At 39.0% G+C, this 17,566-nt stretch overlaps 2 protein-coding genes across 2 annotated transcripts; both read left to right on the top strand.

Moving 5' to 3' along the window:
- The first annotated feature begins 2,045 nt into the window (after positions 1-2,045).
- LOC116060783 lies at positions 2,046-13,813 on the top strand. Its single transcript, XM_035993698.1, has 7 exons — positions 2,046-2,111; positions 9,291-9,340; positions 11,183-11,238; positions 11,341-11,723; positions 11,816-11,930; positions 12,014-12,111; positions 13,799-13,813. The coding sequence occupies exons 1-7, from the start codon at positions 2,085-2,087 to the stop codon at positions 13,811-13,813; spliced, it is 744 nt and encodes a 247-aa protein (XP_035849591.1). The 5' UTR covers positions 2,046-2,084.
- Positions 13,814-15,658: 1,845 nt separating this feature from the next.
- Positions 15,659-17,191, top strand: LOC116060784. Its single transcript, XM_031314531.2, has 2 exons — positions 15,659-15,996; positions 16,159-17,191. Exons 1-2 carry the CDS (start codon positions 15,901-15,903, stop codon positions 16,780-16,782), a joined length of 720 nt encoding a protein of 239 aa, XP_031170391.1. The 5' UTR covers positions 15,659-15,900; the 3' UTR covers positions 16,783-17,191.
- The last annotated feature ends 375 nt before the right edge of the window (positions 17,192-17,566 follow it).

The raw sequence follows: 17,566 nt of genomic DNA, 5'->3' as shown, positions 1-17,566 counted from the left end.
TTGGTTATGATATTTCTAGTTCATGAAGGCTTTTTCAGTTTGACGTAGATCTGTTTAGGTCAGTGGTTCTCAGCCTGTTTTGTGCCAGCGCCCCCGTATCCATTATCAAGGTCCCTGACCGCCCCCTATCGAATAAGATGTAGGCCTTTTTACTGTTGTTACTATTGTTATCAAAAATAATCAAAAAATCATATCATTGAATGACAAACAACATATTTATTAGTTTCCCAGGTATAAAAAAAACCCATGTGAATAGAAATTATATTTACAGGTGTTTAAAATTAAAATCTATTTTTCATTCAAATCTAAATCTATAATGAAATTGTTCCAACGGAAAACAAGCTGGCACTTATCAAGGGCCGGGGTAAGAGCAGAAGTTATTTACTTCCTAATGGAAATAAGTTTACAACCTTTGAAAGTTAGTGAGAGCCCTTTGTTGATGCTTAGAAGAGTATATTATACTGCTATTGCTATCGCCTGTCTTGCGAGTAAATAGCATAGTTTGGAGAAACGCAACCCCACATCACGCTGCGGTCTGAGGAGGTGTGAGAGTCATGTACAGTAGGCTAAACAGTAACATCACTGCCTCTATCGCTTCAACAAGACAGTTTTAAAACACCAACAAGCCCTGAACTGCCCTGGAGTTTGTGGAACAGGTGACTGTTTGCCAATCAACAAAACACAGTCGATATCTCTCTCTAGTCTCTTTTCTTTCTCTCTTTCTCCGTGAAATGAAGCTGCCTTCAGGTGCAGTAGGAAACGTTGTGTTCTATAAACGATCTGACGAAAAACTCTTACTGTGAAATATAAAGTCCATTTGTGCTACATTTGGGGGGTTAAAGAACACAACAGCACGTCTCACCACCCTGCGGCGATTGCTTTTTTATTTTTTTTTATTTTATTTTTTTTTTATCTGAACGCAGCTTCACGCTGAAGTACGGAGCTCATTTAAGATGATGCTCTGATGTCCCGTTTCCTCGAAGGCAGCGCGGAGCTGCGCCAAACAAAGCTGATAGAAGATTTTTTTTTTTTTTTAATTGCAGAATACATTTGTTACAATTTGTCAAAAAAGTAAATTGAACTTGTAGAACACAAATCATTTTGTTACAGATCATGTTTTCATAAAGAATAAAATAAGTAAGAAAGTAAAAAAAAACAAGAAAAAAAATAATACATATCAGTCAATAGTCAAACAAATCATGTAACAAGTAGTCAGTAAAAAATTATAAACAAAAAAAAATACATAACCAGAGTATCAGACAGTAAATATCAGTTAAATTAATTATAAAGTTAAATCAGGTAAGCATTGCATATATGTTGATGCTGATTTACCCTCTAATCAGTCCTCAGTCACATCCACACTTTGAACTAGTTCATGTAGAAAGTGAAACACTGGTTTTAACATTACTGGTGATGATTAAGGTTACACTGTTTTTGTGTCTCTTACATAGCTTAGTGACATTTAAAATTCCAGTAACATTTAATAATAATAAGGGGAGAAATCTAAGTGATGTTTAACTAATGAATGACTCATAATTTGTCTGTCCCCAGCACATTTCAAACCAAACTGACGCCCATGTAAGCCAGTTATTGTGAGAACTTTACTCTTTCTCTGATTCATAGTGGAACCTTACAGTGAGCATATCCTTACAGAACTGACTAAATGGATCACCAAATCTAAAGTTAACAGCGCACAGGACAAGTTTTGTCCAGAAAACACGTCCGAAAACATGTTGCTTGAGCTGCATTTACTGAAAATATTTGACTTGGCTTAATCAGTACTAATTTAACTGATATTCAAGAAGTACAAGTATCAGTTACTCCATATATTTAAGCTCTGAGAACCTCATACCTTTGAGTTTATGAACTCAAAACGATTACCTTTTCAGGTGAGAAACAACAAATTCATGCATTCATTAGTTTTGTGTGTGAAAGTATAAATATTGTGTGAGAATGTATGTGTGTGTTCTGTGTGTGAAAAGCCCTGGTTATATCTTGCCTGTGATAGTGTCACTTTTGAATTTAAAAACGTCTGTTTTGTTCTCAGGCGAACATTTAAAGATTTGCCGACAGCCTCATCAAAAATGGCAGCAGGTACAAGACACAGAAAAGTAAGTAACACCTGAATTTTATTTCCTTTTTAGTGGATTAATTTATACCGCATTCAAATACTTTATAATGAATAGTTCATTGTCTACTTTATTGATCATGTTAATATTTTAAAATGTGTTTGTCAGATTTAGGTTTGTTGTTTTTATTAATGCAGTATGTAGCCTGTTGTTTCAAAAAGGCTCAAATTCTGTAATTATATTATTATTCCATTGCAGTACTTTGATACTTTCAGGAAGGTTTTGAATATTTTCCACCACTACTTTTAACAAAATAAATGTTGTTTTCTTGGTGACAGAGAGACAGAATGGAGTTGGTCCTGAAATCATCCTCCTACCAAATAAAACTGAGGTGAATGAGAATTTTATTTATTCAGTCCATGTTGACAAATGTGCAATCGAAAAAACTGTAATACCACTTTTAGGTGGCATTCTTTTGACAAAGATTTGTCACAAACTTGTACAGCTACAGGACACATTTTAAACAGATTGGCTTCATATATCAAAATGACTTCTCACAGTGCAACAGCATATATCTGATATTTATAAACTCACACATGAATCAACATGTCAAACTATATTCATTTTCTCTTCTGTTAGGATCCGTCCTGATGCTTTTAATTATCATCTCTTTGGCAAATGATGACTTCTTTCAGGTTGCAGGACATGAAATCAAAACAAATCATGTATTTCAGTCATTTTATTATGAATGACATGTTTAATACATCATCTTCTGCTTGCTTCATCTAAACAGCTGACACACTCTTTAGTTTACAATCTTCTCCATAAATGTATTTGTATCTTTAATGTTACAGTAAATACTTTTATCAAAAGAAAATCTCTCTGGTCAAGTTACAATAAAGCACCGTAACAATTCTACTTACAATATTTAATATTCATAAATTGTGGTTAACATGCTCATTTCAGTTCAGATATCTCTGACACACAATACATAGTCATCTTTGATTTGGCATTTGGTATAATATATTGCTAAGATATAGTATATTTTGAGTTTAATACGGCAAAATACGTGTTTTTAGTTACAGCATAATTTATGTGCATGGTTTCTAATTAGTATTTAATTAGGGCCCGAGCGCCGACAGCGGCGAAGACCCTATTGAAACTGAAGGAATTATTATTATTCTTTTCCCGGCAAATGAATTGGCTTTTTGAGGGGCTTAACATATTCAAAAACTCACCAAATTTGGCGGTCGCATCAACTGTGAAAATGTACGTATTTTAAGGGTTTCGGGAATAGGCGCGCAAAAATGGCTCGCTAGCGCCCCCTACAAAGTTAAAAAAATTGAGCCCCTGCAGTGCGTTTAATGTAAACTCACGAAACTTGGTACACATATGTATCATGTCAAGATGTACAAAAAACGTCATTGGAGCCATACCCTAAGCCCAACAGGAAGTCCGCCATTTTGATTTCAAAGTTTGAAATTAGGGCGATTTTGGCCATTTCCACATGTCGTACTTTAACGAACTCCTCCTAGAGATTTCATCCGATCAACTTCAAATTCGGTCTGTGCCATCTTAAGACATTAAAGATGAAAAGTTGTTAAAAGAAAAACTTTTTGTCATAGGGCGTGGCCGTGGCGGGGCGGCCATTTTGTGCGTTTCGCCGCCGAAACAGGAAGTGGGTGTAACTCGAGTGTACATTGTCCAATTGGCTCAAAACTTTTCACAATTCATAAGAGTCCAACCCTGAGGACAAATAAAGGCCGATATTTACTTAAAGTCATAGCGCCCCCAAGTGGCAACAGGAAGTAGGCCCAAAAGACAAGGTGCTATACTTTAACGAACTCCTCCTAGAGATTTCATCCGATGTACTTCAAACTTGGTCTGTATCATCCCAACACCTTAAAGATGAAAATTTATTAAAAGAAAAACTTTTCGTCTGACGGTGTGGGCGTGGCGTGGCGGCCATTTTGAGTGTTGAGCGATGAACAAATAAATTGTTGTAACTTGAGTGTACGTTGTCGTATCTGCACGAAAATTCTCACGATTGACAAGGGTCCAGGCCTGAGGACACCTACAGGCCATATTTGACTTTTGGTCATAGCGCCCCCCGCTGGCAACAGGAAATGCGCCTTATATGACAAACATCATCCGATTTACATGAAACTTAAAATGTGTGGTCTACATGTGATAATGAGCCGGCCCCTATAATATAACCACGCCTACTTACTCAGGCCACGCCCCCTTTCATAACATTTGTACTGTTTAAGGTTGACCATTGTGTGAGGTATCAATGAACTCAGCAGAGAGTTCCTTCTTCATTGGTGATGGTTTGGCCCGCCCCCTATGTTCAAGCCACGCCCCCTTTCATAGCATTTACACCGTTTAAGGTATACCCTTGTGTGAGGTATCATTGAACTCAGCATGGAGTTCCCTTTTCATTGGTGACGATTTGCGGTGTCTGAGTGCCGCGTAAATGCACGGTCGCAAGGAGCGGCAACCGCCGGTAACCCCGACACGCGCAGAGGAGCGAGGGCCCGTCCATCGCTGCTTGCAGCTTTAATTGTGTTTGTTTTCTGTCTAATAAAGACCACATTATTTCTTGTTTTGGTCTAATTTGATACAAAGTGAGGCTTATTAAATCTTATTAATGTACTAATTACAGCATCAGTTAGGTGTTTGTCCTATAACTAGGGTATAACTGTTTAACAGTTTAATGTCTAATAAAAGATATAGATTTTATGTAATATACCAATTTTTACGTAAGGTAAACAAGAAGGAATGAAAAGCAGCAGTTTGCTTCAATATAGTATTTTGTCCCTAGTAATTTATGGAATTACTGGAAAGAACTACAGGTACGTAACGGTAAGAAAGAATAGTGTGACTAATCTTGCCTCTCTCCAGCATCATGCAGCAAGTTTTCTTCATCACATTGGAGGTCTGCATCATCTAAATACTAATGAATGTGGTGTTTCCATTGCTTTCACCTCCATTACTTTCTGAAAAACAGAACGCAGTTTTACTATAGTAAAGATATAGTGGTTTTCACATTTTTTTATAGCTGTGTACATAATCTCAGACATCTTACCTGGACATATTGGTATCTTTGCTATTTTACCTGTTTCTCTCAAACGGTACAGTGTAGAATTCTTTCATTTTTATTTGGTGTTTGTATACAAAAAAAGGCTTTCTGCGCTTTCTCTATATAAATACCGTATATGTTCATATGTTCACTAACTAGTCTAAAACAAGACACCTGCTTAGTCTTTCAGCTGAAATTGCAATCAGCAGTGTTTGATAGGCACCATACTGAAATCCCTTTTGTGTTAAATGTGTGCTTAACAGTTTTGACAGCAGTGTGTTACAAAGTGCGTTGACAAAGTGCTGTAAATCTGCAATGTTATGCAGGTTGTGCTTAAAAACAATGAATGCATATCCTGCCAATCAGATTTAGCATCACCCATAGGGGAAAATCCAAATCTCAAGTAGGGTTTTTCAAAATTTCCGTGCAAGAACGAGAAGACCAAAAATCAAGTCATAATTTTTTATTTTTTTTTTCTAAAGAAACGAAGACGTTGTTTTTGTGTTTTTTGTGGTCATATATGAAACCAAAAACAAATTAACAAACCACACCGACCTACTTTACAGTTTTTTCCGACTGCTAAATGCAATTGCAGGCACAACTGAAAAGGTGCAAGCTAACCACCGTCTTCAGCAGCAGTTTGAAGCCTTCGTTTGAAGGTTGCAAGATCGTTGCATGGAATGAATATTTCTCCACCACTACTTTTAACAAAACAAATTTTGTTTTCTTGGTGACAGAGAGCCAGCATGTAGTTTGTCCTGAAACCTCTGAAATCCTCCTACTAAATAAAACTGAGGTGAATGGGAATTTTATTTATTCAGTCTGTGTTGACAAATCACAATTTGTGTCAGCAGTCTCTGTCCCCAGCACATTTCAAAGCAAACATGTAAGCCAGTTATTGTGAGAACTTTACTCTCATCTCCGATTCATAGCAGAACCTTACAGTGAGCATATCTTTACAGAACTGACTAAACAGATCACCAAATCTAAAGTTACACAGCGCACAGGACATGTTTTGTCCAGACAATACGTCCGAAAACATGTTGCTTGAGTTGATTTACTGAAAATATTTGACTTAATCAGTACTAATTTAACTGATATTCAAAACAGTACAAGTATCAGTTACTCCATATATTTAAGCTCTGAGAACCTCATACCTTTGAGTTTATGAACTCAAAAAAAAAAAAGAAATTCAGGGGAGTAACAACAAATTCACGGGTTCACCCCTTAGTAGCTTATTTAAATAAGCCTGTATTAGGCTGGGGGCATTGAACCCGAGTGGACAATGTTCAAAGTTTCCATTGCTGAAGCTGCGGCGGGGAGCTGTGGTCTTAGGGTCTTAGGTGCTTCAAGGGGCGGCAACCCACGAACACCGTGGTGGACACCGGTGGTCAGGGAAGCCGTCCGACTGAAGAAGGAGTCTTTCTGGGATATGTTATCCCAGAGGACTCCGGAGGCAGTTGCAAGGTACCGAAGGGCCCGAAGGACTGCAGCCTCTGCCGTGAAAGAGGCAAAGCAGCGGGTGTGGGAGAAGTTCGGAGAAGACATGGAGAAGGACTTTCGGTCGGCACCAAGGTGCTTCTGGAAAACCGTTCGCCACCTCAGGAGGGGGAAGCGGGGAAACATCCAAGCTGTGTACAGTAAGGATGGGACGCTGTTGACCTCAACTGAGGAGGTAATAGGGCGGTGGAAGGAGCACTTTGAGGAACTCCTAAATCCGACTAATACGCCCTCTATGATAGAGGCAGAGCTGGAGGATGATGGGGGATTGTCGTCAATTTCCCTGGTGGAAGTTGCTGAGGTAGTTAAACAACTCCACAGTGGCAAAGCCCCAGGGATTGATGAGATCCGTCCAGAAATGCTTAAAGCTCTGGGTGTGGAGGGGTTGTCTTGGTTGACACGCCTCTTCAACATTGCGTGGAAGTCGGGGACGGTGCCTAAGGAGTGGCAGACCGGGGTGGTGGTTCCCCTTTTCAAAAAGGGGGACCAGAGGGTGTGTGCCAATTACAGGGGTATCACACTTCTCAGCCTCCCCGGTAAAGTCTACTCCAAGGTGCTGGAAAGGAGGGTTCGGTCGATAGTCGAACCTCAGGTTGAAGAGGAACAATGCGGATTCCGTCCTGGTCGTGGAACAACGGACCAGATCTTTACTCTCGCAAGGATCCTGGAGGGAGCCTGGGAGTATGCCCAACCGGTCTACATGTGTTTTGTGGATCTGGAGAAGGCGTATGACCGGGTCCCCCGGGAGATACTGTGGGAGGTGCTGCGGGAGTATGGGGTGAGGGGGTCCCTTCTCAGGGCCATCCAATCTCTGTACGACCAAAGCGAGAGCTGTGTCCGGGTTCTCGGCAATAAGTCGGACTCGTTTCAGGTGAGGGTTGGCCTCCGCCAGGGCTGCGCTTTGTCACCAATCCTGTTTGTAGTATTTATGGACAGGATATCGAGGCGTAGTCGGGGTGGAGAGGGGTTGCAGTTCGGTGAGCTGGGGATCTCATCGCTGCTTTTTGCGGATGATGTGGTCCTGATGGCATCATCGGCCTGTGACCTTCAGCACTCACTGGATCGGTTCGCAGCCGAGTGTGAAGCGGCTGGGATGAGGATCAGCACCTCTAAATCGGAGGCCATGGTTCTCAGCAGGAAACCGATGGAGTGCCTTCTCCAGGTAGGGAATGAGTCCTTACCCCAAGTGAAGGAGTTCAAGGACCTTGGGGTCTCGTTCGCGAGTGAGGGAACAATGGAGCGGGAGATTGGTCGGAGAATCGGCGCAGCGGGTGCGGTATTACATTCAATTTATCGCACCGTTGTGACGAAAAGAGAGCTGAGCCAGAAGGCAAAGCTCTCGATCTACCGGTCAGTTTTCGTTCCTACCCTCACCTATGGTCATGAAGGCTGGGTCATGACCGAAAGAACGAGATCCAGGGTACAAGCGGCCGAAATGGGTTTCCTCAGGAGGGTGGCTGGCGTCTCCCTTAGAGATAGGGTGAGAAGCTCAGTCATCCGTGAGGAGCTCGGAGTAGAGCCGCTGCTCCTTCGCGTCGAAAGGAGCCAGTTGAGGTGGTTCGGGTATCTGGTAAGGATGCCCCCTGGGCGCCTCCCTACGGAGGTGTTCCAGGCACGTCCAGCTGGGAGGAGGCCTCGGGGAAGACCCTGGACTAGGTGGAGGGATTATATCTCCAACCTGGCCTGGGAACGCCTCGGGATCCCCCAGTCGGAGCTGGTTAATGTGGCTCGGGAAAGGGAAGTTTGGGGTCCCCTGCTGGAGCTGCTACCCCCGCGACCCGTTACCGGATAAGCGGACGAAGATGGATGGATGTATTAGTTTTGTCCCTATAGATGATTAAATAATTTGACCATGTGTGAAAGTATAAATATTGCGTGTGAATGTATATGTGTGTTTCTGTGTGTGAAAAGCCCTGGTATCTCTTTATCTTTATCTTATCAGACTCGTTCTGCTGACGATGTTTTCAGGATCCACAAGCTCAGTCTGAACTTGGAAAAACCGACTCATGGAACAAATTACAGCCCGTTATTAAAATCACCTCATTGTGCCTTTTGGACAATTTAGAAATCTGGTTTAAAACCTGCGAACTTCTACCTGTACTTTCTTTACATAATTGTTCTTTCTTTTGTATCCGTATTATACTTATTTATTTATCAATTTTTCAATTCAGAAATTTTTAAAGATTTTATCGTCTTTTTATATCTTGCCTGTGATAGTGTCACTTTTGAATTTAAAAACGTCTGTTTTGTTCTCAGGCGAACATTTAAAGATTTGCCGACAGCCTCATCAAAAATGGCAGCAGATGAAAGATACAGAAAAGTAAGTAACACCTGAATTTTATTTCCTTTTTAGTGTTGTGAGCTAAATATATATATTTTTTAAATGCATTCATTTACACATCATTCAAATACGTTATAATGAATAGTTCATTTTCTACTTTATTGTCTATTATATTTTAAAATGTATTTGCCAGATTTAGGTTAGTTGTTTTTAAATTAATGCAGTATGTAGCCTGTAGGGGCTCAAATTCTGTAATTATATTATATTATTATTCCATTGCAGTACTTTGATACTTCTAGGAAGGTTTTGAATATTTTCCACCACTACTTTTAACAAAATGTTGTTTTCTTGGTAACAGAGACCTAGAAGGGAGTTGGTCCTGAAATCCTCCTACCCAATAAAACTGAGGTGAATGGGAATATTATTTATTCAGTCCATGTTGACAAATCACAATTTGTGTCTTTAAAATCTGAGCAACATGCAACACTCTCTATTATCAGACCCTCAAGTGTCCTAACAAAGTGATCAGTATTCTGAGTGTGGGGCCTATCCAGCATCACCTCCTACTCCTAATTTAAAGTTTCATGGGTTCTTGCTTGGTGGTTGTTGGTGATGGTGTCTGACCTGTAGATACCAAACATTGGTAGGACCTGGACTACAAAACCTCCCCTGTTCTTCTATAGAACAAAAATCTATCTATCTATCTATCTATCTATCTATCTATCTATCTATCTATCTATCTGTCTGTCTGTCTGTCTGTCTGTCTGTCTGTCTGTCTGTCTGTCTGTCTGTCTGTCTGTCTGTCTGTCTGTCTGTCTGTCTGTCTGTCTGTCTGTCTGTCTGTCTGTCCGTCCGTCCGTCCGTCCGTCCGTCCGTCCGTCCGTCCGTCCGTCCATCCATCCATCCATCCATCCATGAATGAATGAATGAGAACAAAAATGGTTTAACATGACATTGAACACAACAGGATTAAACGATGAGATGGGTCTTCCCCTCTCCTACAAAAACAGATCGTGCCGTTTGTCTGTCAATGCGTGAACATGTTTACATTTAGGCTATTTCAATAGACTTTTTCAGTGAGTTAAGCCAAATAATTGGGTGACAAAAAGCATGCATATAGACTATTAATTTTACATACAGACTATTAATTTTACAGGCTAACAAATACAGTGTGGGTAAACTCTTAATTTGAAAAACAATGAATGCATATCCTGCCAATCAGATTTAGCATCACCCACAGGGGAACATCGGAATATCAAGTGGTTTTTCTGATTTCTGTGCAAGAACAGGAAAACCAAAAATCAAGTCATAATTTCGTTTTTTCGTTTTTATATGTGAAAACAAAAACAAATGATCGGATGATAAACGGACCGGTATCGTTTGTTCATTATTTTTTTTTTGCTTTCACATATGAAAACGAAAAAACAAGAAAACAACTCCTTCGTTTTTTCCTGTTCTTGCACAGAAATCAGAAAAACCACTTGATATTCCGATGTTCCCCTGTGGGTGGTGCTAAATCTGATTGGCAGGATATGCATTCATTGTTTTTCAAATTAAGAGTTTGCCCACACTGTATTTGTTAGCCTGTAAAATTAATAGTCTATATGCATGCTATTTGTCACCCAATTATTTGTCTTAACTGACTGAAAAAATCTTTTGAAACAGCCTAAATGTAAACATGTTCACGCATTGACAGTTGTCAGACAAAAGGCACGATCTGTTTTTGTAGGCGAGGGAAAGACCCATCTCATCGTTTAATCCTGTTGTGTTCAATGTCATGTTTCCGGTCAAAAATGATCGTTCCATTAATACTCATCATAAAAATTTAAATAATACATTTATTCTTTTTTTTAGATGTTTTTATTAACTTAAATTCTTATGAATAATAACAAAAATGTTAATGTCTATTTGTTATTTTTGGCCTGTATGCCTCATTGATCTGAGCTTATACATCTTGAATTCGAACATTACTGGTGATTATGGTTACACTGTTTTTGTGTCTCTTTTCTGGTAACATTTTATAATAATAAGGGGAGAAATCTAAGTGATGTTTAACTAATGTATGATAGGCATTGATTTCGGTGGGGACGGTGTTATGTCCCTACTGGTTTCCACACTAACTGGTTTCCGTATATTGTGTTTACCGACAGTGTGGGTGGTGTGCACCTACACTGTCATGACACAGAGCTAAATCATTAACATATCTCTTTGAAGGCTGAAAGATTGTTATCTTTTCTCTCTTTCTTTTAGGTCGGCAAATCAGCTGTCTGGTCTTATTAGTTTCAAACAATGTGAAGGGAAAACAGGTAGCTACACATATTTGCATCACACATCATAAAACCATGCTATGATAAGTGTTTTCTATATTACATCAAACTCTTCTTGTCTGGCTGTCTGATGTGTTGCAGGTTCAGAATACCTGAAAGGGGTGTTAGACTTTGTGTCCATGAACAGACACAAGACTTTAAACTTGAAGAATCCAGCTGGAGCCACAGTGAAGATAGGAGACCTGGTGGATACTATTTATAGTGGGGAAGATTATGAGGTGGATGGTTGGGGAAAGTTTTACCTTCCCAATAAAGTAAGTATGCAGGTTGTAGGTGTAGTAGAGGGGATCTCGTGCCTGTGTGACCAGCTCGTTCTGATGACCTGCTGTGAGGACAGACAGGTGTATGCCTATGATGGAGAGAAGCTGCATCTGGTGGCTTCAAGCCTGAAGCAGCTAAGTGACGAGGGAATAAAGTATCCAGGGTCCAAGAGCTATTACAATGGGGAGGCCTTCAAAGATATGGTGAGAACTAGTTTCTGAACAAGTCAGGCTTTGTGACTCTGGTGAACCTGTGAGCCCTGATAACTATTGGTTATATTGTCTGTTTTGTGTAGACCGAGGAGGACTGGGACAAAGTGAACAAGAGGCTGGACCAAGATCACCATGAACTGGTGATGTCTAAAAAAACTGAATTCCTTAAGAATCTCAAATCGATCCAACGAATCCTAGGTGAGTCTCTTTCTCTTTGCTGCAGGATAAAGTTTTTTTCAAATGTCTCTTGTATTAATCAATCAGTAATTATCCTTTCACAGGGAAGCCAGAGCTCCTCCAAGAAGAAAATGAAAAGTCCACAGAGGCATCCCAAACTGGGACTGAGAACCCAAGTCAACCCTTAAAGTCCATGTTGCAGGTTAACCACCACTGTTGATTAATGGGTACCTAAAGCACTCAACATATGTATATCATTGTTAAAAATGTCACCAAATAGCGTTAAAGGCCAGTTTATACAGTTTTAGTCTTTTAGTGGGTTTTTTAACGCTATAATATTGATGGGGTTTTTTTACGTTGTATTTGAGGATGTAAATAATGAAGATAATAATAATAAAATACAGTTTCATGCATTTGTCTCATGTATTGTGTGTTCGGCCGGCTGGCGGCAATCTGAAATGGAATGAAGCCAGCTGCCACGGCAGAGAGCAGAAACACAGGAGTCGAACATGTCCCCCCACCCACCCCGGAAGAACTACAAGTGCACAAGCTTTGTAACAGGTTCTGGGGCCCGTCTATAGTGGGAGTTGTAGTTTTTAAATATATTGCTATATTTCTCATAATTAGAAGTTGGCAGTGTAGAATTTTGGATACACTCTGGGGTTTTTTGGGATGGGGAACACCCTGGTGCTCTTTGTGGCTGTGGCTTGTAGCCATTAAAAGCTTAAATTAAGTCCCTAGCTGAAAGTATGCAGGAGGAAAAGCATTTCAAAGTGGAGTAGGCAAAGAGGATTGGAAGATTGAGTTCCATTGTATAAAAACAAGAATAAGCTTTGTATTTTAAAAAGCATACATTTCCTTAATCATGTCCTTAATAAAATAAGTTTATTTGATATAGCACCTTTTACAGACAAAGTCAAAAAGTGCTTCACATGATAAACATTTGTAAAAATACAGTAAGATCCAACAGAAACATTCAAAGACCCAGATTCTGTAATGATAATTCTATATTATTCCATTGTAGGACTTTCGGTGGTTTTAGAAATGTTTTGAATATTATTACTATTACTATTATTATTAGAGTCAATTATGAACATATTGATTTCTCAGCAGACATGATAGTTGGAGCAGTGGATATTTATGATGCCATTCATATGTTGGAGAACAACAAAGCCTGTGGTATGGACTGCATTACTGTAGAACATCTAAAATATGCCAGCGATAAGCTCTGCCCTCTGCTCTCCTTATGCTTTAATGGTTGTCTGGTTCATGGTGTTCTGCCAAATGATATTATGTCTGTAATATTAGTACCTGTGCTTAAAGACAAGGCTGGTAAGCTTAACAGTATTGACAATTATCGACCAATTGCATTAGCCAGTATCTTGTCTAAAGTACTGGAGAGAATACTATTAACAAAGCTAGAAATGTATGTCCTTACTACTGACAATCAGTTTGGGTTCAGAAGAAAACATGGAACTGACCTGTGTATCTCTGCTCTTAAAGAGATTGTGTTCAGGTACACAAGCCTAAATTCATCTGTATTCCTATGCTTTATTGATGCGTCAAAGGCATTTGATAGAATTAATCATGAACGATTGTTTGTAAAATTGTTAGATAGAGGTGCCCCTAAATTTTTAGTGAGAATTTTAGAGTTTTGGTATGCCCACCAAACGTTTCAGGTTAAATGGGATAATGTTGTATCTGCTCCATTCTGTGTTAGTAACGGAGTACGGCAAGGAGGGATTTTGTCTCCTATTTTATTTAATGTTTATATGGATGAATTATCAAATCAGCTAAGTAGGTTACAAACTGGCTGTCTTGTGGGCAACACTATTGTTAATCATCTTATGTATGCTACCTTGAGCCTCTGCATACTCTTTTTCTTATAGTTAGACCACAATTGAGCAGTAACGGTGTGATGTAGGTTTTAAACAGAGAGCACTTCACAGAGTCAGAGCACATAGAGAACCTCCTTATAAGCATGTTAGCTTGAGAGTAAATTTGACAGCGCTGTCGGTAGAGGTCTTTATCATCCGTCCAGTCATCAGATATGACATGTCCTAAATATTTAATTTCCTCACACACAGCTAGAGGACTATCTGACAAATAAAAAGTCGGAAAAGTTGATTTCCTGTCCTCGTCACTTCTAACTATCATTATATGACTTTTCTTAGCATTATACTTTATGTCATAATCAAGGCCATACTGAGAGCACACCTTCAGCATCTGCTGCAGCCCAGCACTATATATAGACTATATAAGACAACTGATGTTTAGTTTTATGTGTCGCTTGGACAAGTCAGAGAACCACATAATTGAAGCTCTAGTCAGCCCTCTGAAAAGCTGTTATAGATACACTTCTAGATTAAGACGACATTGGTGCAATAGCCTATATATCCTCTAGGCTCATATGCATTTTTTATGTATTATTGTGTATCCTATAGGTTACTTTTATCAATACAAATCTGCTTTTCTTGGTGACAGCTTGCCCCAAGTTTGAGGGCCGAGAGTCTGTTTATCGATCATCCTTGAAAACCGCACAAAAGACTTCATGGAAATCTTTAACATCAGACACCATACTGACGGTATACTCTACATGACTTATGCCTGCTTGTGTGTGAGTGTGTTTTCGCTTAGATGACACTGTGGTTTGGTGGTCAAAGTCTCTTTCTTAGTCCCATAGTTGTGAAATTTCCCCTTCAGTTTCAGTTAAGCAAAGTTTTTTGCTGTTTTTTAGGTTAGGTAACTAATTCTCTGGGTTATGAAGTTTTATTATTTTTGCATTCATATTAGTGTGTAATGTATTATCTCAAACAATATATCAGTTCGTAATGTGTTCGTGCCCTTAATGAGTTTCCACTGGCAATTTACATACACTTATATATTTAGTTCAATTTTATTTATAGTGTCAATTGTTAACCGAAGTTATCTCAGGACACTTTACAGATAGAGTAGGTCTAGACAACACTCTATAATTTGCAAAGACCCAACAATTGAGAGACACACACACTAAGATATACAGACTTCCTAAAGACGTCCTGCTCTAACTAGTATTGAAAAAAAATAGATGTAATGTGTGTATGTTATGTAGTATTCATATTCTTATTGTAACTGCCATCGTAAGTTCATAACATGAAAACATCTAAGGAGTGGTGCATATCATTGGGGGGCGGGGCTTACCTTCTTCTCCTTTTTATCACTCAGAGCTGCACCATGGTGAGTAGGTGTCTTAAAGTTCTCTGCTTTGCAAATATTTTATATCATTATAATTACATTATACACACCTTATTTAATTTCTGTTGTCAGTGAAATGTGGAATTGTTGTAATTTGTTTTGTATTATTTCTGGTTGCATCAGGCTGCGACAGAAGACCAGATAGAAAGGTGAGTCAGATTTACTCAACTATAAGTTAGTGTTGATGCATATGTCACAAAGTAGACACTGCTTAGGTACTTTACATCCTCAGTCTGGATACACACACAGCCAACTGTTGTTTAAAATTTGTCTTTATATGTTTTAATTTTCAACATGTTTAATATATTTAAAAACAACCTTTGAAACAGTCACTTCTTTAGGAAAGGTGGGAAGACGTCCAGTGTTGGCGTGCTGATCTTTTCAGATTTCCTAAAAACTTTTCATTTTATTATTTTAGAGCTGCAGAACACACAGAAGACCATTTCAGGTCGAATGCTTTCCTGATTATTAACATAATGTTGAAACTGACTGAAGGGCTCATGGAAGAGGCTACAGAACATGCTACAAAGCTCATGGATGAGGTTCGTCTGAGACTGTTATGAACTTGAAAACTTGAAGTGCTATTCTTTTGGACATACTGCTTGGCCCTGGCTGACATAGTGTATTTTTTACACAACACAGAAAATGATATATCTTTGAATGTGTTTTGACTTTACAGATTCTTCACAGCATCTTCTTTTTGGGAAAGATAAATGATCCACAGCATCCCCCAGAAAGTATTGTGACTAATGCCAAAATGCTTGAAGGCTTAAAGAGCACCTACCCTCGGCCTTTTGACCACTATTCCTCTCAACTGCCCAAGCGGAGTCCATTCTCATGTGTGCTAGACATGGTAAGATGAAAGCTTCTCAAAAGATGATACAATTGTTCTTAGTAAAGTTGTACAGGACTGCTACTTCTCCTTAACATTCTCAAATATTACAGTATGATTTGAAATGATTTGATGCATTTATGGGGACAGCAGCAGCTTGATAATATGTGTGATTGCTTGCAGATTGTCCTCCTGACTGGACAAGAGAAAGAAGAGAAAATAAAGGAGACGGTGCGAGAGATCACCGAACAACTGAGGAGGGGTAAAACAAGGCCTCTTATCTCCTCCACTATCTGTGTCTCTCAGTTTCAAAATTCAGATTTAAATTCACACAGGTACTATGGTGTCTCCATGTCCACTGCTGGGTGTGAGCCTGGTAGAATCATGGTTGCTGCGTCCTGTCTTAGCTTCTGGGACAAGTATGTGGCTGGTGCAGTGATGACCTACTACCCAAATAATGCCAAGAAACAATATTTTGATGGGACCATCAAACTGCCAGAGAATGTCAGGTGCAAGGCGTTTAACATCCTTATAGGAAAAAAACGGCCTGCTTGCAGTTCATGTGGGAATTTGTTTGGTTTGAGTCCAACAAACGGAACGTGGGCCTACGGTAACTGTGCTGAAGTTGAAAGTCTGAGCAACTTGTTTAAAAATGTCGAAGAAGTTAGAGAACAAGCAAGACTAACATTGGTGAATAGCACAGAGGAGAACAGGAAGAAGGCTGAAGAGAGTGTCAAGAAAGAGCTTGAACGTCTGCTGAGACTGCACAACTTTACATGGGATGGAGAATTCTTCACCCCACAATGAGTTTCAAGTGTGGTGAAATGCTTTGGCCCCCTGATCTTTCCTTTCAAATCATACCTTTGTGTCTTAAAGTTATAATGTGTAAGACATGATCAGACTTTCAGCTTAATTTAAAACATTAAAACAAATCTACTAATCTTCAGATCTACTGAAACGAGCGTGTTAACCTGATTCCTTGAATATTAAATATAGTAAGTAGAATTCTTACGGTGCTTCCTTATAACTTGAATAGAGCAAATTCTTTTGATATAAGTATTTACTTTAACATTGAAGATACAAATGCATTTATGGAGAAGATTGTAAACCAAAAAGTGTGTTAATTGTTTAAATGAAGTAATCAGATGATGATATATTAAAGATGTCATTCATAATAAAATGACACTGGTGTAAACTGAAATGCATGATTTGTTTTGATTTCATGTCCTGCAACCTGAAAGAAGTCATCATTTGCCAAAGAGATGATAATTAATTAGAAAAGAAAATTGCTATTGTTTGACATGTTGTTGATTCATGTGTGAGTTTATAAATATCAGATATATGGTGTTGCATTGTAAGAAATAATTTTGCTACATGAAGCCAATCTGTTTGAAATGTGTCCAGTAGCTGTACAAGTTTGTGACAAATCTTTGTCAAAATAAATGCCACCTAAAAGTGGTATTATTATAATATAATTCAGTTAATACAGGATTTAAAGAATATGTAATTGAGATTAATAATTCAGACACAGTTTGGTCACTACCAAAACAGTTTTAAAGTTCAACTCCTAGTCCTAATATGTTTGGAAAGT

This window comes from Sander lucioperca, chromosome 17 (assembly GCF_008315115.2).
Source record: "Sander lucioperca isolate FBNREF2018 chromosome 17, SLUC_FBN_1.2, whole genome shotgun sequence".
NCBI classification, from domain to species: Eukaryota; Metazoa; Chordata; class Actinopteri; order Perciformes; family Percidae; genus Sander; species Sander lucioperca.
This window is presented reverse-complemented; position numbering and strand designations above follow the sequence as displayed.

Coding starts and splice junctions, on each gene's coding strand:
- LOC116060783 (XM_035993698.1), top strand. CDS start 2,085: ATGGCAGCAGGTACAAGACACAGAAAA. Junction 2,112..9,290: donor CAGGTACAAGACACAGAAAA/GTAAGTAACACC, acceptor TCTTGGTAACAG/AGACCTAGAAGGGAGTTGGT. Junction 11,724..11,815: donor GGGAGGCCTTCAAAGATATG/GTGAGAACTAGT, acceptor TGTTTTGTGTAG/ACCGAGGAGGACTGGGACAA.
- LOC116060784 (XM_031314531.2), top strand. CDS start 15,901: ATGCTTGAAGGCTTAAAGAGCACCTACCCTCGGCCTTTTGACCACTAT. Junction 15,997..16,158: donor TCTCATGTGTGCTAGACATG/GTAAGATGAAAG, acceptor GATTGCTTGCAG/ATTGTCCTCCTGACTGGACA.